This window comes from Chroicocephalus ridibundus, chromosome 5 (genome assembly GCF_963924245.1).
Source record: "Chroicocephalus ridibundus chromosome 5, bChrRid1.1, whole genome shotgun sequence".
In the NCBI taxonomy this organism is placed as follows: domain Eukaryota; kingdom Metazoa; phylum Chordata; class Aves; order Charadriiformes; family Laridae; genus Chroicocephalus; species Chroicocephalus ridibundus.
The window spans coordinates 72780235-72806208 of NC_086288.1; the positions used below are offsets into that span (position 1 = coordinate 72780235).

Sequence of the window (25974 nt, forward strand, 5' to 3'; positions counted from 1 at the left end):
CTTCTACTCTACTTTTTAATTCAAGATGGTAGAATTCAAAGTAGATGGCTCATCAGAGAGAGAGAGAGAGAGAGAGAAAACAGTTTCTGCTATAGTTCTTTCAGAACACTCATCATTAGCAAGATGCTCTCAGTTAAGTGTACTTCTGTCACCGCCAATACTTGACTCGTGTTACTAAGACCACTGGTAATTCCTTTTAAGACATTAAAGACAACCAAAACCAATTTATACAACCCTTTATTAATAGTTCTCTCTAAAGACACTGTATAGAGCATTCTTTCAAATCTCTTAAAAAATGATTTGACAATGGTTGATTTGAGCAGTGCACACTTCATCTTGGAACTCATACTGTACCTGTCATTGAAATTTAATACATATACACATATTCTCCACTTGAGAATACAAGAAGTAACTCCTACTGACTTCAACGGAGTTTAAGTATATGCTTGGCTGAACTGAAGGCAAAGGTGCGGGGGCAAGGCTCACAAAAGATGAACGATTTGGTTTCTACAAACTATAGTAAACAGCTCACTACTACCGGTATATGCAAGGCAGACCATGTCTTCAGAAATCAAATTAAAAGTTAGATTCAAAAAAGGACTTGGGTTACCTTGCCACAGCATAGAAACCTCGTCAGACTAGACAAACACCAGTCTGATGCATGGAAGAGCCAGGCACAGGCTAGGGAGGAACCTCAGGGCACAGGCGAGGCTGGACTCACAGACAGAAACACATTCCTCCCTCAGGGAGACAAGCACGTTGTTCCAAGCTGCAGAATATGGCACTTTACCACAGTTTCTTGAAGCCAAGCTACTGACTTTCATTTTCTTACTACACAGGTCAAAGCACAACCTTCAAATCCAAACCATTTGAAACATGTTCTTTCATGAATCAGAGCTGGGAAATGAGGGAGGGACGGTGCAACCTCTGGCTGGGTGCTGAGCAGCCATCCTCCCTCAATCAGTACAGCAAGTCAACAAATATCCCTTTACCTACTCTGGACACTGCCTGGTGCAAAATGCTACCCGAGAAGTCTGCAAAGAGCACATCTTGCCTACAGTAAAACAGGCAGAGAGGTAGACAACACCTGTGAGTTCTTAATTTACAAATGTAAACAATAAAAAGGAAGCAGCTTAACATCTTAGCTGTTCTTTTTTTCCTGTTATATGCAAATCTAGGCAATAGACGTAATCATTTCTACAGCCAACAACAAGTTTTGTTCCCCATACTACAGGGGAAGAGAAAACCTCTCCTGGAAGCCTATCTGCTCCTTCTGCTGTTCCACTCTTGGCATTCAGGATCCACACTTTGCCATCTGTAGATACTGCTGCCAAAAGAATTTTGTTCTTTAAGTCATCGCTTTGGAAAACGAATGGTGTTCCATATACACTTGAAGTGGCTTCAAATTTCCACAGTAAATTACCCTCCATACTACAACAGTAGATAAAGCGATCATGGGAGCCAAAAAATATTTCTTGCTTAGTTAAACTTGAGATGCATGGAGATGAAAACACCGGTCCATTAGTGGAAAACTGCCAAACCTACAGAAAGAACATAACCACCTATTATCAAAGGTTGTTCACATTATCGGTTTCACAGGAACTGTAATTTTTTAATAGACTAGCTGTTGACAGGAGAGCATTTTATTTCAAGAGCATACTAGATTTCAGCAAGGGCTGGCAAATACTTGTCAAATTACAAGTTAAGTTTTACACACGGAGTAAGTGCTAAAAGACTCATAAAATAGACGCGCAACAGTTACTACCTTCTGTGAGGCCCACGTAAAGACGGCCAACTTGGGGAAATAGTATTCTTGGGCTGTTGTACGACAATTAGTAAGGAACTTCGAGAATTCTGTTAACATGCCATACTTTGCCAAAAAGGCAAACATTCCTTTTGTAATATACGTTTCCCCTGCTCATGCTAATGATGTGCAGATCCCTCCTCAAGAGAGTATCAGTTCTGCAACGCTGCTGCAAGTAGACAGAGAGCAGGGCATGGGCTAAGACATATTTTATAATCAGAAAGGGCTTAGGAATTGCCATGTGTACTGCCTCCCAGGCAAGCAAACAGAAACAGCGTCAGTTGTTTTAACACCACATACAAACCACATTAATATTATTCTCCTTTAATTCAATGTGAAGGCTAACACATATTTTATCAGAATTATGACTTGGCTGAGATGTCAATGTTTTTTGATAAAAGCGTAAACATTCTAAGAAACCTTTATTTCTAAACAGCCACCATCTTACAGAAGAGATGGCTTTAAACATGCTTGAGCCCCAGAAACAAAACCATACCATTTAATTTGCTGGTACTACTCTTGACCATTTACTTTGGGAGTAAGCCCTGAACTAGAAATTCTGTTACTACATCAAGCAACTTGAGAGTCTGCAGTTTATTTGTGGTTTTGCCATGAACTGCATGGACTACCCCAGCCAAGCAGTTTTTCTTCTTTCTCCTCTATTTAGTTCACAAAAAAGTACACGTTAAACCTAAACATCATTAAACCTAGAAAACAGTATCAATGACGCACCTTACTCGGGGTTTTGTGATGAACACAAAAAAACCCCAACAACAGCATTTTTACCTTTTCTCCAGAATGAGCGTAACAATATACGTTTCCATCCACACACCCAACACAAACGTACTTCTCGTTGCAGTGAGGAGAGGAGAAGAGTGGTTTTCCAAGGAAGCTTTTCCAAATCTTATTCCCCGTCACCTGTAAATGGCAGTGTGGAATATGTGATGCTTAACACAACCGTAAGAAGCTGCGCTAAACAATCCTTCCTTTACAGCTTGACCCAGCCTTTAAGAATTGGGAAAAAAACCCAACAAACCCAAAACCCACAAAAAAACCCCAAAAAACAACAAAACACAAAAAGCAAAGAAAAGCAGGCTTCTCCATTCCAAAACGCATACCAGAAGCAAAACTACTCTTCAAATCTTATTCCAACAAAATATTTAGTGTTTCCCCTGGGATACTAAATACCCCTGTTTCAACCTTCTCTTCCTCCCCCTACACAAAATAATAATAGTGTAGTAGTAGTAGTTTAAATAAATGACAGATTCATTTTTCATTCCATTCCCAGCTCCTCAGTATGTGATGAAGACCAATGAAGGAGAGAATATCTTGAAAACAAGTCATATTGGTTATGTCATCAACTATAAATACTATAAATAAAAACCCACAAGCTCCCACAAGCTATGATTGTCACAATAAGCTCCTAATGTAGCCTGCACGTTCCTATTTTTATAAATAATTATTTGGAGTTACAGTTGGGTTTCTCAACTACCTGTTACTCAGGACTATGGAAAAAGAAAAATTATCTGTTTATGCTTAACCACAGCCCATTAGAGCTGCAAAACCATACACTGGTCTTCTAACAGTAGGTTGGGTATTACTGATGAAGCTTGCAGCGGGCGGGAGGTAAAGACAGTTAGGACTGATGCTCTGGGTTGTCTGAGTAGAAAAACATGAACAGCTGCTCCAAGTGACTGTTCTTTTTATCAGGCAAGACCAGCTGTAAGCCAACAATGAAATCCACACATTTGCTCCACGTTTATCAAGAATGCCATTTCCCCAGCGCAGAGAACAGAACAGCAGTCCAAGACTAAGGGGCACAGCTCTTTAAATGACTACAGGGAGGGAAACAGTAAGAGGAATGAAGGGGCTTCTTTCTCTATTCTGTTCTGATTTCAGTAAGCTCTGTGTATTTTTTTGAATCCTACTTTCAAAGGGAGGGAGGGAGGGAGGGGAAAAATAATCTACGGACATGCTCTCACTCACTAGTTTAACTGATAAGGTAGTATATGGAAACGAGAAGACACCGATTCCAACTTTGGCTTACAGTCAGCACGTAAATTCAAGCAAGTCACTTCAGTTCACTATCACCAGTTAGCTTTCTGAAATACAGGAATTATTATGGTAACCTTGTGTATAATAATAAGGCCCTCAAGTGAAAAGTATCTTATGGTAACATATGATCATCTAGTTCCTTTCATCAGAAAAGCAATCTTAGCTTCAGAAATGCATCTTTGGTTTCATTTAAATTTGAGATTGGGATCAAAGACAAGTAAGCAAAGGTACGTACCGGGTTTACCGCCAATAATAGTCCTCCTAGAGTAGCAACATAAAGATGATGTGGAAAAGAACTTAGACAAGGAGATGAAAACACAGCTCCACCTTCGCAATGTAACTTCCATATACATGCCTTTTTCTGTACACACAAGAAAAAAGAGAAATAAAAAATTTTACAACTGGAGTTGAAGTACATCATGTTTACAAAGACCTTCGAATATCAAAGCTTATCAAACAGTGCATTTATTTACTCAGCAAATACTAGTTAAGAAGTGAAGATATAATCTACATAATATTACAGCAACACATATGCCGCTGGCTGCTTTCTTTTCCAGTAAATAAAGGAAATTCAGCTAATGATGAGGCAGTATCTGCCCCTCTTTATTTTACGTCTCCCTTCATCTACTCTTTTGGAATGTAAGATTCTCTCTCCACCATTAAGCCATAGTTTTATTTCGAGCTGGGTACCCTATTCTGAAACACCCACAGAGAATTTAATAACTAAGACACTTAAGATTTGGTTTCAACCAGGACTAGTAGCACAAGAACCACAGCTGAGAACACCACTGAAACTATTTACTACCACATAATCCTAACACCACTTCAAGCAGGCTTAACTATTCCAAAAGTGTAATTGTGGACTCCTGAGAACACTACCACCTGTGAAGCTTCATCAGTGTGCAACAAATATGGTCTAAATTGGATATTTCTTCTTCTATACATACAACTTAGTCAGTGTTCTTACATAAATATCCAATGCGTACACATGTTGGTCATGCGATCCTATGTAGACTAGTCCACTGGAAGGGTCTACAACTGCAGAGCTTTTCACAGTATCTTCTGTAACAAAAGTCCAGTGTATTTCTCCATCACCACTTTGAAGGACATACACTAAGCCATCATAACAACCTGTGTGAAAGAAAAGAGGGGGAAAAAGGATAATGAATATTTGTATTTATGGTGTGATTTATGCTGCTAGCTTCATCACTGCTGTAAAGAAATAAGATGACTCGCGAGGTACAGTTTCAAAACATTTTCCAAAGCTCCTCCTCTTCTTTTAGCACAAAGTCTTTGCTGATAGTTCATATATCCAAAGTTGATTGTTCTGTGTGTTTTTTCCAGGTTACATTTAGAGTATACTTATTTCACTGCCTTTCTATCAAAATGTTACAGTAATAATATTAGAAGACATGGAGAGTTGCTGAAAAGGGACAATAATAATGTTTTTTTAATTACCTCTTTCCCTAATTTTCCTTTCTGAAAACAAAGACAGAATAAAGTCTGAAAGAACTTTCAGAATATTCTTTCAGAAGAATATTCTGAAAAAATAAAGTCTGTATGTCTTCTAATGAAAACCGTAGCGCTAGAAACTCCTTCAGTTTTAATGAACATTAATGAACATCTAATGAACATTAGATTTTTTTATCAGAGTAAATAGCAATTAAAATACTAGCAAAAAGATGATAACATTAGCTTTGCATAAAAACACCTCACCACCTGGATGTCTGTTCTAATCAGTGATATATAAGTATTGGTTAAAAAGATAACACGAAGATGAATAATGGCAACTCCGTTGACAACAGATATGACAAAACCAAAAAAACTATCCAAACATGTTCTTTATATTTCCAAAAAGAAGAGTCAAAGGAGATAATTAAATGCTGTCAAAAATAATCTGAGGCACCAAGTACTGATTTCTACCTCTATCAAATTTTAAAGACATTTTAGGACTGTATCACCTTTCCATAATTTTTTTTAAAATACTTTAAAGGCCACACCTTAATCAACCACTAAAAAGAAAACATACCCATTGACTATTCCTTAATAAGGCCTTATTAATAACTTGGCATATAATAAATCACAAGTGTGCGTGTGTTAGATAAGCTCCATCACTGGTTATCATGAAACTTAAATTACTTCTTCCTTCTGTTCCTATATTACAATAAATTAGTTCTGAAGAAGATATGGAAGTTTTTGGATAAATGCAGATGGAGGGTATTCAGAGGTAAGAAATAAGATTGTCTGTCACTCCCCTTGTATTTAGCAGAAAAATAATTTCAAATGAAGGCTAAAACAAAAGACATACCAACAACAATGAATTTTCCACACTTAGATACGCAGGCAGAAGATTCAATACGATCTCCAAGGTTCTTCTCCCATTTTACTTCTCCCAAATCTAGATCAATCGCCTGCATTGCATGAGAGTGAGAGCCAATATATACAGATGCAGATACTCCTTCTTCAGCTGGTATTATAACCAGCGGTGATGCATCAACACATTTTCTTGTATTTGACTTCCATCTTATGCATAATGCCAACTCCGCCGTTGTTACATGACTACATTCTGCATGGATTTGCTGTACAGAGCAACAGTCAGTTTTATTTGCCTTGTTCGTAACTGCTAAAATTCTGTTCTTCATTTCATACCCTTGCTCGTGGCTCTTCATTACACTTGGAGTCACTAAATGCAGAACGGATGGTTGCTGTAGCAGTTCCACTCCTACCTGTACTGTATTACCGGGTTGCATAAAAGACTTGGTGAAATTCATAGAAAAAAAATGATTTCCTCTGCTTAGCGCAATAAATGAAATTAACCCTGAAGCAACCTCAAGATCTCTTTCAGATTTCAGTTTAATATATTTTCCATGGAATTCCTCTCCACTGTTCCCACTTAATTTTCTTTTCACAACATTGTCATAATTCATTAATTGGTCTTCATCTGGAAACAGAATTTTAAGAATATGTCCATAAACCTCTCCAATCGAGCGGCTGAGAATAACTTCCAGGAGTCCAGGCACAGCTTTGCCTAATAGCATCTCAATTTCATCATAAAATCGTAGAGCCTTTAAGGAGTCCCCACCACTGTACAGAAATACCGCATCTTTAGAAATTCCGCGGGAATCATCTAGGAGACCCAAAATAGACTAGAGAAAAGAAGAAGGAAAGAGGTAGCAGTCCATAGGTGTTACACCACGTCACACACACAAAAACTCAAGTTAGGTAAAATCCACATAAATACCCAGAAGTCCCGCTAAAAATCAACAACTGAGGAAACTCACTAACCTGCAAAAAATCACACGAAACATTTTAGTACCAATAGAGGTAGTGATGGAACAAGAGTTGGGGACAAATGGGGAAACAGGGAGATACTAGTTCTGTACTACAAAATGTTTTGCTCAATTCCAATTCTGCAGTCTAAGGAATTAAAGCAAATTGTGCTGTATTTTCATTGGCTGTTTTCAATATCGAGTCCATTTATCAATGACAACTTTGCAGATAAAACACTGATGCCTTTTGATAAAATTGGTTTAGATGCTTTATTTTATTAATAAAACTTATATAAACTGGTATCTTTTACTTCTGAATTATTTAAGTAACCTACTTATCTACCTACTTTTGAAACTATAACCCCTTCAATTCATGACAGATTTTGGATTTGGCGTTGTTACTACAACAAACAGCAATTTCTATGTCTCCTCTCACTGTACTCCCTGCTTCTTAAGTCTGGGTGTGAAGTCCAAATCCTCTGGTTTTGGAAACTACCTCCTGCTGTCCATATTGGGTCTAGGGCACATCCCATCCCTTTGGGTTATCATTTCTGTAGCCACCAATACAGTAAGTATCAGCACAGACAAATTATGTTACTAATTTCACTATATTTACTTGTTCAAGTCCTAGCCACAGCAAATCACACTTTCAGGTGAAACTTGGAAGCCTACCTTTGAAGAAAAAAAAAGTAATACTGTTTGGCATCACATTTCAGTACCTTGGAAAACAAGTCTTTAGCACAGAAATTTAGAAACAATACAAACAGACAGCCCAAGAGACAATTACGCAACTGCGCCATCTATTTAAAAAAAAAGACTCTTCCAATTCATAATTATCTTGAGAAATAAGAAACTCTGCTAACACAGTAGCTATTTTGTACAAAGTTTCCATGTCCCAGTTCCTTGTTTCCCTTAGGGACACCTTCTTTGGCATGTGAAGCAGTATTCAAAAAGCTGCTGACAGGTTACGTCCTTCCTATGCTAATTGCTCGTACCTCATAGCCTGCAGTTTTATCTGATAGAGAAATATAAATTACTCCCTCTTGGCCACTGCAGAGCAACTATATTTAAGTATTAACTGAACAGAAAGAGCCGTACTGCTTATATCTATAGGCAGCTAGAACGTTCTGGTTGCATTAGTCATACTTCTTAAAACTGTTTAATTCCTGACACATGTATAATGATCCACTTGCAAAGATAAAAAGGCAGCTCAAAATACTACCTTCCATAAATACTGCAATCTTTCCCACAATTCCTCTGCGTCACTCAGCTTACTGTCACGCCTTCTGGAGTTTAGATGGTTCTGGTAAATCTTGTTCAGTTCAGATATATCAACTTTGCCTTTGTAGAAAATAAAGTACGATTTTTTTCATTGCTCTTTTAGCATTTACACTTCCAAACCTTGCTCTGCCCAAATAGTCACTCTATTCTTGTACACACTTCCTTATTCAAACTCAACTGTACCTGTATTTTTTTTTTTACCTTGTCGATCAACAACACTTAACAAAACCCAATAATGTTTTTAAAAATTTACCCTAGCCTCCCCCCACATAATCCCACCTTTGGGGACTGATCTTTCCACAGCTGGAGTCAGGGGTCTATTGCATACCGCAACAGGAATGACTGAGAAAATAAATAGGCAGTCTTAATACTAAATTGATTTGATTCTCAAACAAAACATTATCAAGAAAACATAATACGTGGTCATCATTTCCTACTAGCAGATTGGTTATCTAACCTACGTATTTAAAAAGCATGAATCAAGTACTGGATTTTTGTAAATTTAAAAAAAAAAAGGAATAGAGACCATTAAAATAAGTGGCAAGGGTACTTAATAGTTTCATTTACCATGTGATGTTAAAGGCAAAGCTTTAATCAGTACAAGCTCATCAGGGACTGCATGAGCTGGTAGACGTTTCTGGAGCTCTTTAAGTGTTTCTCTCTTTTCCAAATCATCTTTGGGTACAACAAACAGGATAAGTTTTTCCTGCTGATACCAGGTCACTGCACAAGCTTCTACCTGACAAAGATCTTCAGCAGCCTGTAATTAAAAAATATTAGTCTTGTCTTGAAATGCAGTTCACCAGTAGAGTAAACGGAGTAAAAACCACAATTAAAAGAGTACACATTTAAAATTTGTATTTGTCTCCAATTCCTAGAAAACATCCTATTAAATACCTTCTCTAGTAGCTAAAGTTTGTATTTCTTCACATAAAAATGGACCCAGAGATATATATATTATTGGCCTAAATGCCATGAAAGAGATATAATCCATTCAGCCTTATAGAACTATCGCTCTATAAGCATTGCAGTGCAACACTCAGTTATTTTTCAGGTGTTTATACAGTTCTCAACTCTGCTGGAAGAAACCATAAAATAAAACAGATTTCCAAGAACTCAGAACCAAACTCCTCCCTAAATTATGTGACTAGATTTTTGATAATATACCCTCCCAATTTCTTTAGGACTCCTAAAAGTCATCCGAAGATGAGTAAATCCCCATTTCTGATGATAACGGTGTGTTCCTTATCTCTCTTCTTTTATACCGGCATACTCTACTCATCAATAGATGTTATATTACCTGCTGCAAACATTCAATATTAAAACGTTTGCCGTGACGTTTAATCTGATTGTCTTTCCGACCCAAGAAGAACAAATTTGCATTCTGCACTCTTACAAAATCCCCTGTTTTTCTCATTGTGCCCGGGGGTACAGTTATTTCATCATCAAGAAAGCAGATTCGTTCTTCACCACCTACACAAGAAAAGATTGTGGTCACAAACATTAAATGGCTAACTGTAAATGAAAATTATAAAGAGTATTTTATCAAATTCTCCTAAACTCTAACAAGCATTGTAAGAAGTACTAAAAGATTATTATCAATGTCTAGACTTCTGCAATGTACAAACTGTCTATGCAGTTAATTCAGTTAATACACAGAAAGTACTTCAACTGAGAACGTCAAAATGCAAACAGGAAAAAAGGGCAACATAATGAAAGCAGAGACTGCAGATAAAATTATGGTAATTTCCTGTTCATCATTCCAACAACCTAAAATACCATCAGAAGGTTCCCAGCTCAAGGGGAACTTAAAATGCTATATTAATCAGTATATCAGTGGCAGACACCAAGTAAAATAGTCAAGGTATTATTAAAACTCAATTAAGAAAAGAATCTTAGAAGAATAAGAAATATAAAATAACCTATAAATATTTGTCCCTCGCCTTCTAGAACTGCAGAACCATTGGTATCTCTGACCTCAACTTTTGTTCCAAGGAGCGGTGATCCCAAAGGTATAGGGAAATCAGTTCTAAATACAAAAAAAAGAGAGAAACAGTAAAAATCTTTCCCTTCTGAACCAAAACAACTGTTCCAGAAATGAGTTATCATACTGGCTTTTAAAGGATTGGTATTAGAGCAAAAGTAGATGCTTGGGGCTTCTTTCTATAAATGTTTCTTCTTTACAAACATCTCAATGTGTTCAAAATTAAAAACCTCATCAGTGTGCATGGGTTTCATTATCATATAACAAAAAAAACCCAGAATGATAGAAAATACGACTTCAATGGACCCTGAAAGACCAGTTTTTTAGTCCCCCGCGTTGAACCTTCCACCAAGTTAACCAACTTAAACACACGTAAGTGCTTTCTAATTCATTCCTTCCCTGTTCTACCTAGTTTGAGCTTTTATTCTATCTCATTGCTGATGTTGTGTCAACAAGTACAGTTGACTCTTTCAGAAAAGACTAAAATAAAAGAAACTGTAATTTCAATGTCATGTATCTATTATAGATGACTTCTGTTGAGCTGTAGACCAACTCCCTCCTTTCCCTTCATTCTCTAGCCTCTTCAAGCACTTGCAGAACCTCATTTATTGAATATATTTCTCAGTGGAAGTAGAGATTAATGTATTTTCTTTAGTAAAGCAAACTTTAAAAAGCAAAGTAACTTTAAATAACTTTGGTAATATATGAAGTTAGGCATGGGTTCCAGTTCAATTTCTATCATAAAGTATCATATTTTAACCCAGCAGTTCTTGTTCAACTCCTGTTACTTAGGCTGTTAAAACTTCTTTTCTCTGATCAGTCAATGAATTCTTTATCTCAAGTTGATCAAAAAAAAGACTAATTTTCTAAAATGTGTATTTCTGCCAAGTAAAAATCTTCTCCTTTTCTTTCTTCCGTCCAGCTTTAAAATATAATTACTTGACAAAGAGGTATGAGAAAGCACCCCAGATATTCAATGTGTCTGCCCCGTACCATGGGAAAGTCCCAAGAAAAAGACAAAACAAAAAAGAGTAGAGTTTAACATCGCCACACAAACCCTCAAGATTCCTACATATTCCACAGAACAGCAAAAATAAAAGACAAACAACACCTCATTTGGCCACTATTATTACAAGATGTGGGATCAGACATTTAATTTTGCCAAACTATCTAAAAAACAGAGGGGGGCAGACCACTAAGGCACTAACTTTGTGCTGATTATTTTCCTTTTCTAGTGTTCTCTAGAAACGGTGCCAGTTTTTATCATTCAGCTAGCAAAAATAAAAGTCCACTGTACTCCAACTGTCCTGCCGATACTAAGAAATGAAGAAGACATAAAATGTTCCGTCTTGGTTTTGTCATATCTGGGGCTGCTTTCTGCAAAGGAACCCTAATTCCCTTTGCAATGAGGCTTAGGGAGAACAGGACTGGAGGTGAAGGGTGGGAGACAACAGTCAGACTATTAAAACTTCCATCATTCTAACTGTACATCAGTTAGGACTGAAGAACACCGCATTATCTCTGGAGCACAGAAACTTTTGAGTAGAAAAAACAGTTTCTGTGTGGAGAAGGTAATGTTCGAACCCAGAGAAATCAGAATAAAAATGAGTTTTGCATGAGAATTTAATAACGCTTTATGACCATCCACCGTTTTCAGTCTTCAAGGGTTTAAGTACCAGGTTAATACATCGCATCGTTTGTCCAAAACATCCCATTTCATAGGACACATCTAACTCAAGTCACATGTATAGTTATCATGCCAGGGAATAATCACACATTTCAGAGAGCAAATGAAACACTGAGCTAACTGGAAGTACTTTTCACGACCTTGACACTCCTGCAACTCTCTTTATAAACTACAATGAACAAAAAAAACCAGTCAGTAATTGAGTGAAAATGGCAGAGTGTTCAGTGATGAAAAGAAAGGACTTGTGGAAGTCTGAATAAAATTACTGTGAGACCTTGGGTGAGCCACTTTGGACAAATTTCTGTCATACATGCTAGTCAAGTAATATCAGTGGGATCATTTGCTGAATAGTATAATACCCAATAGCAGAAAAACCCCACTACCTACACTCCACTTAATCAATTATTTGTGGAGTTTTAAAGACTGTAGGCAAAAGCAGGTACCAGTAAGAAACACACTTATATCTACGGATTACATTTGAAAGTAATCTTTGAGCATTTTTGCTTACGATAAGTAAATCACAGAATTAACATTCTGAACTTGACAGAGCTAAGGTGTGAGTCTATCCTTGTTCCCAGGCTATGACTGAGAGCTACAGAGCCCCGCTTCTTTACTCTCACTGACAGCTTTGTTAGATTTCTCCTCTTTGAACATGGAAGATCTCACTGGAAAAGCCTCATGATGAGCAAGAGTATGGCTAACTGAAGTTACTAGCAAATTGGGTAGGAGCCGTTTGCCTGCAGAAGTGCAACACTGGTTCAATCCTGCCACATAGTCAGAGACAGCACACCTTGGACTAGGCTAGTCCAGGTTCAGCATGTGGAATGCCAAGCTGGAATGAGGAAGAGGTCTAGATACAGACATGACTAAAACAGAGATCGTCACAACACATTATGTGAAACAGGCCTACAAGTACACAGGATTTCAGACTGCAGTTCTGTCATTCAAGAATCACTCATCAACAGCTTCTACTTGAGGGAGGTTATATTAGAGCAAGAGAAAATGGATTAGTCTATTCCTACACAAAAATCAAATGTAACTTGTACCAGCATAAACACTCATGAGGACTCAGTAGTCCTGGAAACAGGAGACCAAGGTTCTATTTCTAGTGATTCTCATCATTCACATGCCACACCACAAAACCAGTTAATTTTCCTACCTAAAATCAGCACTAAAAACTTCTTCAGGAATCTTGTAGTAAGTGGCCCAGCTTGACACTTCAGTAATACCATACAGATTAAAAATACTTGTTTTGTTCTCCTTGTGCTTCCAAGTTTTCAAGAGATTCAGTACAGGAAACGCTTCACCACCAAGGGCTAAGACACGAAGTGAAGTATTTGCAGACAACACTGTTGATTTAATAATGTGAGCTCCAAACCTTCTGAGAAGCGTTGGTGTTGCCTGTATGATATATATTTAAAAAAATTTTAAAAAGGACAAGAGAAAGACCTGTTATATTTTTTCAGTATATGCATAAACCTCTTCCTACTTTATCATATCCACTGCTGTATTGTGGACGTACTTAACAATCTATGTATAGCAGATGGCATCAACCATCAGATACAAGTATATATCATGCTGGTGTTTTGTGAGATTTTGTTTCTTATGTGGAGCCTTTAATGAGTACTATCAGCACCAATCTATATTTTTCTGCAGAGCTTCTTCTATACTTAGATGTGTTATGGGTTCCCTGTTGTTTCTCAGCTATTATCTAAAGTGTGTGCACATTAGTTCTTGTGTTAATTACTTTGAAACAGAAAGCAGCAAGGCTGGTATTCTCTTGATGTTACTGTTTGAGCTTTCCTCCCCTTCATTCCAGCATGTTACAGCTAAAATATAACCTATACATCCGATTAACCTGCATAGAGAATATTTAAAGACCTTTTCATAGCAATAAAAACTCCTAGGATGCCAGATTCTGGATTGTTCCCTATTTGTGCAACTATAACAGTTTACAAAGATAAGTTTTCTGAAAGCTTTCACATCACACGCTAAAATAAGCACAGGGAAAAAAAAGATTAAAAAAAATAAACAACAGCAAAAAAGAAACAAGACAGCTTCCTTAAATACCACTACTTGTATAAAACTATTGGTGACGTAGAGTCTTTTCACTGAAGGGTAAAGCAGCAAATTATTTTAACATAAACAATTCACTCTCATTCTTGACTATTTTTTCAAGTAAGACTAATGGAAAATTTATGGAATTTTTTCTTATCAGGTTACTTTCTTCTAGTAATAGATTAAGACCATCCCTTTTCAACTGATCATTATACCTTTAGTGAATTATAACAAAGAAAAAGGGAGGAAAAAAATTACTCTTCCCCTCCCTCATAATCATTTTTCAGATTTCTCAAGTCTGCTCAAGCAAGTCAAGAAGGGAAGGCAATGTCTTGCTATAATTTAAGAAACATTATAAAATTATTCTTATCAGTTAAGTGATAAGAATATTTTTGTCATTAATTCAGCTGAGAAGCCCTTGCTTCACCGATTAAGATACTGATCAAAAAAACACAAAATCAAACTTTTCTTAGACATCTCAAATACTTTCATTCACCAAATTTCGCCTTTTTCTATTAGCTCTTAACATGCTTTAAAAAATATATCTTAAAAAGTCTTAAAAAACAGACTTTAAAAATCTTGCTAATAGAGATTAATACCTCAGAATTTTCTTCTAAAAGCAAGTGAGCTAAACCGATCAAGAAACTTGATTATGATAGGAAAACCTACACCATCAGGATTTATAGCAATCATCATAAATAAAAATAAGAGCAGAGAATAAAGTTACAAAATATTTGTAACTAGTGGATTTTTTCTGCTGTGGAATCCTCAACTAACTACTCATAGTCTTAAATTTATACCCTACAATCTCAACTACCACCATTTCTCCAAAAGAAAAGGAAATCTTAGCATTTCGATGACTGCAAATACTTCAGAATTACAACGCTAATGACAAACCAAGGCTTGGGGGTTGATTTATCACAATTCATAGACTAATCCCACCATACTCATTTTGTTCAAAGTTACCAGTGAGATCCATTTCTAGCGCCTCTTCCCCCTACACCCTGATTTAAGTTTCTATACTCAATTAACAGTGTTACAAAGTACCTTGTTATAGTACAAGGCGAGGGCTTGGCTTATTAAGGCGTGCTGGACGCTCGTAACTTCAACTACATTTTCCAAAAGTGAACTTTAAAACTATTAAAATTGAGATCGCATAGGACATGATCTATTCCAAGCCTCATATAAGCAGGTGGCCTGAAAACATACCTGTTGCTGTGGAATCAATTATTCTCTTGTTCTCATTATTGTAAAACCAACATTTTATCACCCTATAAATGGCACTGGTATAGTTCTTGTATTTTTAGCATAAAGACTACCACTAAAACTTCAAAGTTGTTTATGAGGAAAGGCTCTAAGATCAAGCCCATTGAAAAGTGCTAAAAAGGTATATAACGGGTTACTCCATTACCGGAATCTTTGGAACTAACTGCTTAATTAACAGCATAATTTAATTAGTTCTTAAGAATTAATGGTTTCTTAAGACAAATGTTGGTTTTATCTTCAGTTCCTTGTTTTCTGCCACAAAATGTTTGACGCTTTGATCCAATGGTAATTTTCTGAACAGCGAATGTGCTACAGCAGAAGGCACAGCATGAGCTACGCTTTCAAGGGGAACGCTCCTGCTCTGTTATCATTAGCATCTGGGCTGATGAAAAAGTAGTACGTATTAGCAAAGGTGAGAAGCAAGACACTGAAGACACTTATCTCAGGTGTCGCCTACCTGCAACACTGTCACATGGTGATGGCGAAATAGAGCAGCAGACAGCTCCACAGGCATCATTTTAATTGTGTTTGGTACCATGAGGAGAGAGGCTCCGCTTGTCAGAGCGATGAACAATTCAACCACAGACGGGTCAAATGTTAGAGGAGAAGCCAGGAATAGCATATCATCCTGTGTGATCTCAAATATGGATCTAAAATAAGAAAGCTAAGAATTACAAATCTGATGCTGGTTGTTGAAATAAATCCAAACTGGAAGAGCAGCATGAAAGAAATGTGTTTTAGCAACGCTAAGGTCTGAAGGGCCGCTCTGAATATATAGGCATATGCAGGGCAGAGAATTCGAACAAGAACTTCTGCATCAAGACAGTAACTACTGATTAAACTAATGAGGTCCTTTACAAAAATATCCACCACACTATGCACCAGTAGAGTATACTGAAGGGCATATTTCAACTAACAGGGGAAAAGAAAGAGGAAAAAAAGAAAAAAAAAAAAGAAAAAAGAGAAGGAAAAAATAGAGAAAAAAAAGAGAGGGAAAAAGAGAGAAGCAGCAGAAAAAGAGAAGAAGAAAAGGTGGTATTTTCCATAATGTTGTTTTAGAAAGTATTAAATGAAACAGAAAGAAACCCAGTTAGCCAAAAAGGAACTAGGACTTAAAAACTACAGAACACACTAAATATAACTGTGAATGAATAATTAACTTTGTTATCTATTTCTTCTAAGCTGCAAGCCAGACTACAAGACTTACAGCAACAGCATATTATTTGAAGTACACCCTTCAAAATTCAGATAAAGCACCACTTAAACACTAAAAATAACATTCAGAGAAATAAAATCTTATATGATACTATTTAGAAACAAGAGAAACAAACACAAATCTAAAAAGGCAGGGAAGGAGGAAGAAGTGAACGAGTGTTAGCAAAACCCCAGCCTACACTCCTCTGAAGTATTAAAAAAAAAGGGTCCCTAAACGACAAATCTGTAAAAGCATTTAAAAGGAAAACTGGAAATCACACTTACTTGAGATGCTGAATATTTGGCACTATACATTTATGAGGCACTCTGACTATTTTGGGGATCCCCGTAGTTCCCGATGTATGCAAGACGTACGCTAAAGGGTATTTCTGGCCAACGTCCATGTATCCTCCTTCTGATGTTTTTACTTCGGTTTGATCTGGGCAAATGGTATATCCTGGCTGCGAGTTACCCGTAGCATTGAAAGGTTCATATTTACTTTTCACATCATCTACTCGTGAATTTAAATCAGCATTGCTCGAGCTTATTTGGAACAGAGTTAAACCAATATGTTCTATTGCGGAAGAATTGTGGTAAAACCAACCAACATGGGACATCTGGAATTTCTGTAAGAGAAAATAAACAATTTAAACAGCAGAACTCAGGATGCACTGTTATTGTTCTATGGTATGCAATGGAATATAAAACAGCATTTCATACAAATAGGCTGTGATTTTTCATCCCTCTAATTTGGAGGACAGTTTTAAGCTCATGTATTTTTATATATTAAATATTAGCAAACACAGACTTTATAAATAAGAAATGAACAACTCAGCAAATAATAGAAAGAAAGGGAAAATATACAAATGAATTCTGCAGAAGACAAAGAATTCTGAATTATAACGAGACAGTCCAATCTTGTCTATTCCTTTTGCAATGAGTGATGGTACAAGATTTGGAAGGAGTTGGACAAAGGGAAACCAAAGAATTAAATACAGGAGTTATTTTAAACTATTGCAAAGATTTCCAATTCTCAACCGTGACATATGGAGAAAGAAGTCTGGAAAAGTCTTCCAACACCAGTGCCCTACAAGCTTGCCTGGACAACACTAATAGGAAAGTAGGCAATTTTTATTTTTTTTTCTTAACAGGGAGAGAAGCACTTTATACTCCCAATTTTAAATATGTTCTTTTCTGAATGAGGAAGACAACCTCTTGACATGAAGAAACAAAAGAACCCCACCCAAGCTTATTAAAACAGAATGCAACCTGAATAGATACGCGTTTCTAAATTGTCCTTTAATGCTTCCTGTGGAAGCCTGAACACTTACATTTATTTTGTCATTCTCAATAAGAATATATTGAAGATTGCTTTTCTTCATGAAGTAAGCAGATAACATTGGTGGTGCATCTGGATCAATAGGAGAATAGGCAGCTGGAACTTGAAGGATTCTAGCAACACAAAAATGTTTTAAATGTATTGAAAAAAAATTAAGAAAATCCTCTTAAATTTCACTAACATTTCTTCTATACTGCAATTAGTTCCCAGAGACAGAAAATGTAGTCATAACATGACTTTTAAAGATTTTGTTAGAAATAAAGTAGGAAGCAAATTATAACCACTGCTGCCTTTTGGTATTTTACAGCAAGGAGAAACATTAAAGCTAGATGAAAACACTCGAAGTTCTTCCTGGCTAAGCAGGCTGGTGATGACAAAGGTACCACTGACATCAACAGCACCACGTTTTAAAAGCTTCTGCTATTGACTAGGAAGAGAAATATAAGCTTTTCATTTATACATATACGTGTATAAACTCATTTTAACACAACACCAAAAGTCTGCATGCTGAAAACACTTTCTGTTCTCACTAGTCTAAAGAATCCAGCATAAGAAAATCTGAGCACGTACTGGAATTTCTTCCCTAATAAACAAGCAGAGGAATGCGAAGCATCATTCTGCTCATTCACTACGCTTTACATTGTGGTGCTTCCTCACCGTTGCTCACTGCAATCCTCCCCTCTAGTGGCTCCATTTGATAAAGACAAGCACTTGAATTCATTAACGCCACAAAAAGCCAAGATGAGTAAGTGGCGACTAAAATATGAACGGTTTCCATAAAGCTTCACTTTTCTTCCAAAGCTGAGCTCCCATGTACAATTAGTTATATTTCCCCTTTGTGCAAATGATCTATCACTGCAGCAATAACGAGATCCAGAACAAAGACTTGGAAACGGCAGCATTCTGCACGCCTGAACAGCCACTGGAATCACTAAGCACTTAAGCCTGTCCTGCATCATATACAGTAGTTAATTACTCAGCAACGATGGCTGTAAGAATCAAAACTCCCCAGTAGTTTCCAGTCACACAGCAAAAGAAAACTGTGTTGCTGCTCAGTTCACTGGGATATAAGACAAATCAAGTTGGAAGGGACCTCAGGATGCCTAGTCCAACCTCCTGCCCAAGCAGGGGCAGCTGTGAGACCAGACCAGGGTGTTCAGGACCTTATCCAGCCAGGCCTTGAAAACTTCCAGGGATGGTGCCTGCAGAACATCTCTGGGCAATCCGCTCCACTGCTGGAACTGCGGGAAAAGTGGCTCCTAATCAGCGAGAAAGTTCCTCAGCGCTTCTGGGAGGTTTATGATTACAGCACTCGCTCACTTCACTGCATCTTTACAGTCAACTGTGATACATCTTACATGGTTGTGTATTTTAAGTGCAGGAAAACACTGAGACAGATCATCCCCCTAAGAAGCACAACTGCTGCTGTATATATCAGCTGGAAGAAATATGCTTGCGATGCTGCGATTCTATATTTCATTATAAATGCAGTGGATATAAAAGATACGTGTATAAACAATACAAACATTAGAATTCATCAGCAGAAGTAGGATTTTTAAAATTGCTGAATTAACATGAGCGTTGAGATCAGAAATATTTCAATTCCCTAGCCATTAAATAATCAATGTCACTTTAGTGCTGCATTGCTCATTACTTTTTTCTACAGTATTTGTAATGGAACTGTAACTGTCGACTCAATTAGCTTAGAGCATGAAATTTGTTTTCAATGCATCTTTTTTTTTTGCTAGCAAGACAAGAATACACTAAAAAACCTGCATACTCCTTTTTTTGTATATACACATTTATTCTTTTACATCACCTCCATTTTTAAACAAGCACTACAAAGATACTAGTAATTAATTTTTAAAATTTCTACAAATATGCTTAATCACACACTTTTTAAGAAAATGGATATAGTTACATACAGTTTAGATCAATGAACTTAAGATTCAAAAAGATTTTAGCAGCGGCTTTTCAAAACATTATATTACTGCCATCTTTTTTCTTAAAGAATGCAAGACTCCGATGCCTCTTGACCACATTACTATGGCATTACTGGATTTTTGTTGTTATTAAAAATATAAACAAACTGAAAATTTGTTTTTATAGAAGTGGCTCTTAAAAAACCTGCACAGATTGCAAGCATTCAAGCCATTACCCCAAGATCCAAGACGGTAAGTTTATTCCTGGATAGCAGTAAAGGCCTATTTCACATTTTCCTTGCTGATCACAGTGCTTTTGAAGGAAAGCTGTTAGTTCCGTGGCAAGCTTAACGACCGTCGCATATGTGTAGAAAGCTGGAGGTTTGTCGTTGCATTCATCAAACCAAACTGCTTTTCTGCCAGAGTACAGGCCAGCTGCCTGATTCACCAGTTCCTGAAGAGTCATCTCGGCTGCATGCCTTCAGTCCCCCTGAAAGATTAACAAAACTGACTGCATTGTCATCTACTAACTTTTAATACTTCAGTCAAAGTACACAAAACACTACCATGTAGAAAAAAAAAGATATTTGGCACAAAACACCCAGTTTCATCACACTTTATATTGCAAAAGCGTAAAGCATAATGCTTTTTACTATGGGTCTCATCCTAGGGCCCACGATACAGTAATTCACTAAGATTTCATTGTGCAGAGGTAGTTTGGAGCTCACTATTGCACCTTTATTTTTAAAGCTAGGCGCAACTGAATTAATAGTTTCATTAACACAACTAAATTAGTAACAGAATTGTGAAATGTCAATCTCTCCTTTGCCAGCAGAAGGACCAACGTCAATTGCCAAGTTCTGTAGGGTACTGGCCGTGCTGGAGCACGTCTCTGCTCTGTGGGGCCCTCCCGCCATAGAATCACAGAACGGCAGGGGTTGGAAGGGACCTCTGGAGATCATCTAGTCCAATCCCCCCAGAGCAGGGTCCCTGCCAGAGCAGGGTCACCCAGAGCAGGTTGCACAGGAACGCGTCCAGGTGGGTTTTAAATGTCTCCAGAGGAGACTCCACAGCCTCTCTGGGCAGCCTGTTCCAGGGCTCTGCTACCCTCAAAGTTTTTCCTCGTGTTGAGATGGAATTTCCTGTGTTCCCGTTTGTGCCCGAGACGGATAACCGAGTTCCAGTCACGGCTGACCGAGCCGCTGACCGGAGCGCTCCAGGCTAAGGAAGGCCGGGTCGGCCTCCACCGCGACAGCGGTCCCGATCGAGGGCAGACGACTCCTCCGCACCCCGCCACGCTCCAAGCCCCCGCCCCGGCCACCGCTTTCACACACACGGTCCGTCCGCTCCCGGACCCAGCGGCACCGCAACACAAGCCCCCACCTGAGACAGCACCTCCCGACGCCCTCCTTCCCTCCGCTGCCACCTAGCAACCAAAGGTCAATGCTTCTGATTGGCGGGACGGCGTTCGTCCTGCCCGACTCGGCAGTAACACGCGCTCTCATTGGCCGGCGGCCGTCGCGCTCTTTGGGCATCCGCAAGCTGCGCCCGGTGGCCTGCGTGGGGCGGCGCCATTTTCTGCTGAGGGTGAGGGGGGCGGCGGGTGCGGCGGAATCCTCCCAGCCGTGGCCGGTTCTGCGGCAGCGCCTCTTCGGAGAGGAGACAGAGGCTACAAAAAGCGTAGGGAGCCGGGGTGGAGAGCGAGGTTTCCTCGCCGCGCTTAAATCACTCGTCTGTCCCCGTCCCTTCCGTCCCGGGAGGTGGTACGGGCCGTAGCCGAGGCTGAGGGGAGGGGACACCGGTAGTGCTCTGCGGGCTGCCTGCAGGGCAGGAGGATTTAACGTAAAACACGGCATGATTTGCCTCAGCTACGAGGCGTTTTCAAGGTGACTTTATTAAAGGAACGCTGGATACGTACTGCCGGCGAGTGCAGCGAAGGGAGAGAGAACGAGAAGACCGGTTCATATGCGTTTTTAATATTGCGCATGGGAGAAGTTAGACATTAGCTTTCTACTGTTTTGTCACATTTTGTAAATGATAATTTGGCACAGTTGCAAATTGGTAATACAGCAGAAACAGTTTCACAGTAAAACGTTAAAATTATACAAATAGCGACACCTAAAACCAGAGGAGTTCTTTCCCTCAACATGGTGATTGCATGTGTGTGTTTGCTGTATGTGATAAAAAAAGGCCTGGTAACCTGAAGCATAAATCCAGCTGTCAGAGAATAAAGTGACACTTGAAAAGTATCTCCCCTTTAGTATATTTTGGAAAATGTGTACTAAAGATGAGGAATGTAGTGTGCCTAAAAATTACAGGGCTTACAGCAGCAGATGTCACATGCGTAACATGGAAGGAAAAAAGGCATGAGGACTCATTTTATCAAAATCAGAATTATGCCACCAAATGCTCAAATCATATTTAAGCAATTACTACCAGACTTCAAAAATAGCAGTTACGTTGAAAAAATGTTAAAAGAGTATTTGCACAGGTTTCGTTTACAGTCTGTTCTATAGACTGTTTCAATAAATTCTGCTTGCAACCATGTTAAACTGTCCACCTAAGTTTTTATCTCAAGTAGAAAGAGCTCCTCACATGTAACCATAACCTAAGATCTCAACTTATCCCTTCTTTTAAAAATGATTGCTTTTTTGGGGGGCAGGAAAGAAGAAAGGTGAAAAATGTTAATGACAGTTTTTCTGTTTTCTCACACTCCTCCCTGGTTAATCTGGAACCTTTTTCTTCTTTGCTCAATTTACTGTCCAGATGAACTGTTACGGTTCTATTAAAAAACAAACAAACTTGCTGATTAGACGAAAGAGATACTCATATATCTCCCAATATGCAGATCTGGGCTTTGTTGAAGAACACACAGAGCCCGCCGCTTATGAAAATCTAGATTCTCCCATAGGCCTGACTGCAAGTAGGTTCTGATTCCACTGCACGAGGCACAGTCTTGACTTCATTAAATGTATTTATGCGCTTTCTTGAATTGGGACTATTGTTTTGTGATTGTCTGTCAGGCACAATTGCTATAAATCCCACATAAGAAAGCTCACTTCTGAATTTAATCACCAGTGCTGTAATTCTCAACCATGTGGAAGATGATGGGGAAGGAAGAAGCTGTTAAACTTCGCTATTATTTTTTTAACAGTGTCACAAACAATTATAAGGCCAAAATACACAATATTAAATACAAAATCTAAAATTAAGTTGCTGGTATTCAGTGAAAAAACTGAGGTATACAAAATATTTTTACAATTGTGCGTAAATTTGCAGTAAGTTTTCAAAAGGTGCTTTTCCATTTTCAGCTAAAAGTGGTTCGTTGTCCAAGTGATCTTCATGTATACAAGTAACTGTGTAATTGTGACCAGTTAAAAAACACAATGCATTCAATAGCTAATGGTTCTTCAGAACTCTTTTTTTTTAAAAAACATTACATTTATTGTAACAGCAGTAATGTAGCAAAATAAGACTATACCCAAAACAACTCATAATCTTGATACGTTGATATGTTGTTTTTACTGTTAAAAATTAAAAGTTACTTTATTTTCAGTTTACTTTGGATGTTGACATATGAAAAGCACACTGAGCATTAGCTCAGAATTCAGAAACTGTGAGGATTTATCCTGGAGAAAACAAGATATAAAACAGAAAAAAAATGGCAGTGCCAAGTATTTTTTCTCCTTCCACATCCTATTGGCAATTGATAAAAGCACACCAAGATAATGTAACTACACTGGACTTCAAAAAAATAAATTTAAAGTTACAAAACTAGAGAGGTTTTGGCTGAGCATTTCCCTGAGTCTTCATTTGTTAAAATCATACACTAGGTATTATGTTCATAGAATCTGTTACAAAGGGCTTGATTAATAAAGGCTGTGTAGCTATATATGCAAAAGTTAGGTACGTCTATTCTTAGAAAGCCTAAGCAAGAACTGCTGAGGAAACGATTCCTCAGAATCTGGTATTTTTCCTAAGGAGAAAAGCAAACTTCACGGACTTTTGCATTAAGATTTTGTTAATTTGAAATTACACCACACGGTTCATGATTTGTGAACAAGTCTAACAGGGATATCATTTGGGGCAAGACTGAAACAAAAAAAACTCTGGGACTGCTACATAATTAAAAAAAAAACTTTGGTTTTTATAATTTTTTGTGAGAAAATAGAAGGCACAACTGTGCATCAAAACTACATGATTTTGTATTTTAATCTGCTTACATTGTTTTTATCGGCACATCGGACTTTCTGCAAGTCTTTACTGTAAAGATGTATTTTATTAACAGTGATTAGTTGGCTGTAATAAGCTTTCTGTATGATCTAAATGTAAGAAGGCCATTAGCATCTTTGAAAAAGGTACATTCCACGAAAGATGAACTGATGCCCGTCCACTAAACGTTCACCACTCAAGCTCCACAGGATACTCCCCAGTGAGACACGCTGTGCAATGACCAATCTTTCCGAGGCGCGATTTTTGGCTTTTAAAGCTGTTCTCGTTCTCTTGTCTCGCTTTGATGCTTTCTTGCACGGACGATACCAGCCCTTCCACAGAAAGATAGACAACGCTGTCTGCGCCTAGAGGAAATAAAGAATATACGTCACCCATATTGCACAAATAGAACCAAAATTCATAGTGTGCATCAAGACTCCCTAAACTCCCTGTAGTGTCCCAGTAGTTGGGGTCTGGAAGCAGATGTGTGCATGGCTGCTGCTTCCCAACCTGCACGGCTTGGACCACAAACCCTTACGGGGACTTGGAGAGGGGGACAACCATCACATTAAAAAACCCCCAGTATGCAGTTCGTGTGAATGTGCTAGCAGTAGGGAAGTTTGAAAGCCTTTTCACGTCATTAGTTTTCTATCGTTTGAACTCATTACTTTGTGAATAATACTTAAAAATGAGAGAGTACGAACTTGAAATACTTCAACATGCCTTCATAATAATTTTGGGGAAAAGAAGTCATTGTAATACTGGAGTAAGTATTTAACACAGGAAATCCAAGTTTACCGTTTTCTAACTGTAACCACAGCTATGTTCTTAAACTATTTTTCAAAATCTTTTGCAGGGCAATAGGCCGCGTATAGTAGATTTCCTCACTCTCAGGCCTTCACATGACTTCTCTTGCTGATACCCAGATGAAGAGCACGTTATTTACCACAGCACAAGCAACATAAGCTGTCGGTTCTTTTGTTCTGCTGCAAACGTGACTCATTCTAGAGATTTGAGAATGTATTTAACATTTTTTGATTAGTTTCAAATGTCATTTCTTTTAAAGTGGACTATATAATGCAGTTAAATTTATTTACATAAATTTAAATTCATAGGAAAATCAGTAGGTGTTTACAAATTCCAAACCTATTTTTATGACTGTATCATGAAAGTGAAACTACATTAGCTTTTTATTATAGGATAGATTTTCACCACATATTTTCTTCCTGGTATTTTGCCGACAGCAGCTCCTTGTTGTAAAGACTTTCCCAGAAGGATCTCTAAGTATTGGAAAGCTGTGTTGTCACACCTTATTTGTAACTTATGTTCATGCAATTATTCTAATGCCTTCTATTGATTGGAGAAATATAATTCACTAACTGTGTTAAAAAAAAAAAGGGTGTAACTAAATTGTTTTGATCTGTAGGGTAACTCACAATGCAGAAATTTAGTGCATCAACCATAGGATTTCTTAGTCAGTTTTGCCACTGTTGCCTTGATGTATTGTCCTTAATCTTGATGTAGACAATAAAATAGCTACAGGTAAAATCTCTCTCTCAAAAAAAAAAAAAAAAAAGAAAAAAGAGAGAAGAAAAGGAGAAAGAAAAGGAGAAAGAAAAAAAAGAGCAAAAAAGGGAAAAAAAGAAGCAGCATTTACCTATATAGTTTGCAAGATCATGGAATTCAGGTCTGTTGGCAATGAGTTCTTCTTTAGTTGGAATGTTTATTCCCATGTAACAAGGAAATCTTATGGGAGGTGAAGCCACACGGATGTGCACCTGAATAAAAATACAGTTTCAAGACAGACCGTTATAAGGTGAAGGGCAACGGATCATAACACAATAGCAAAGTCTCAGTTCTGCAAAATAATCATGAAGAACAGAGCAGAGCACTACACAGAAGT

General features: G+C 37.9%; 2 protein-coding genes across 5 annotated transcripts in view; both read right to left on the bottom strand.

Moving 5' to 3' along the window:
* On the bottom strand, positions 1-24263 carry AASDH (aminoadipate-semialdehyde dehydrogenase). Of its 4 annotated transcripts, none has more exons than XM_063335636.1 (16): positions 21243-24263; positions 20096-20349; positions 17930-18050; positions 16884-17224; positions 15862-16054; positions 13240-13481; positions 10332-10438; positions 9710-9882; positions 8977-9169; positions 8689-8751; positions 8351-8469; positions 6168-7005; positions 4827-4990; positions 4095-4220; positions 2591-2722; positions 1-1541 (listed from the first exon to the last, which is right to left on the bottom strand). In XM_063335636.1, the coding sequence occupies exons 2-16, from the start codon at positions 20323-20325 to the stop codon at positions 1134-1136; spliced, it is 3450 nt and encodes a 1149-aa protein (XP_063191706.1). In that variant the 5' UTR covers positions 20326-20349; positions 21243-24263; the 3' UTR covers positions 1-1133. The 4 variants fall into 4 exon arrangements, 3 of the variants coding, with proteins under 3 accessions (XP_063191706.1, XP_063191708.1, XP_063191709.1); XM_063335638.1 differs by lacking the exon at positions 21243-24263 and adding an exon at positions 21194-21242; XM_063335639.1 differs by lacking the exon at positions 8689-8751.
* Positions 24261-25974, bottom strand: part of PPAT (phosphoribosyl pyrophosphate amidotransferase) — a 9784-nt gene continuing 8070 nt past the window's right edge. Inside the window, exons 8-9 of the mRNA XM_063337222.1 lie at positions 25729-25849; positions 24261-24436 (exon numbers count right to left, since the gene is read on the bottom strand). Of these exons, the coding sequence (XP_063193292.1) occupies positions 24261-24436; positions 25729-25849 (297 nt within the window). The remainder of the gene's footprint in view (positions 24437-25728; positions 25850-25974) is intronic.

Coding starts and splice junctions, on each gene's coding strand:
- AASDH (XM_063335636.1), bottom strand. CDS start 20,325: ATGACTCTTCAGGAACTGGTGAATCAGGCAGCTGGCCTGTACTCTGGC. Junction 13,482..15,861: donor ACCATGTGACAGTGTTGCAG/GTAGGCGACACC, acceptor TATATCATACAG/GCAACACCAACGCTTCTCAG. Junction 9,170..9,709: donor ATATTGAATGTTTGCAGCAG/GTAATATAACAT, acceptor TTTTAATTACAG/GCTGCTGAAGATCTTTGTCA.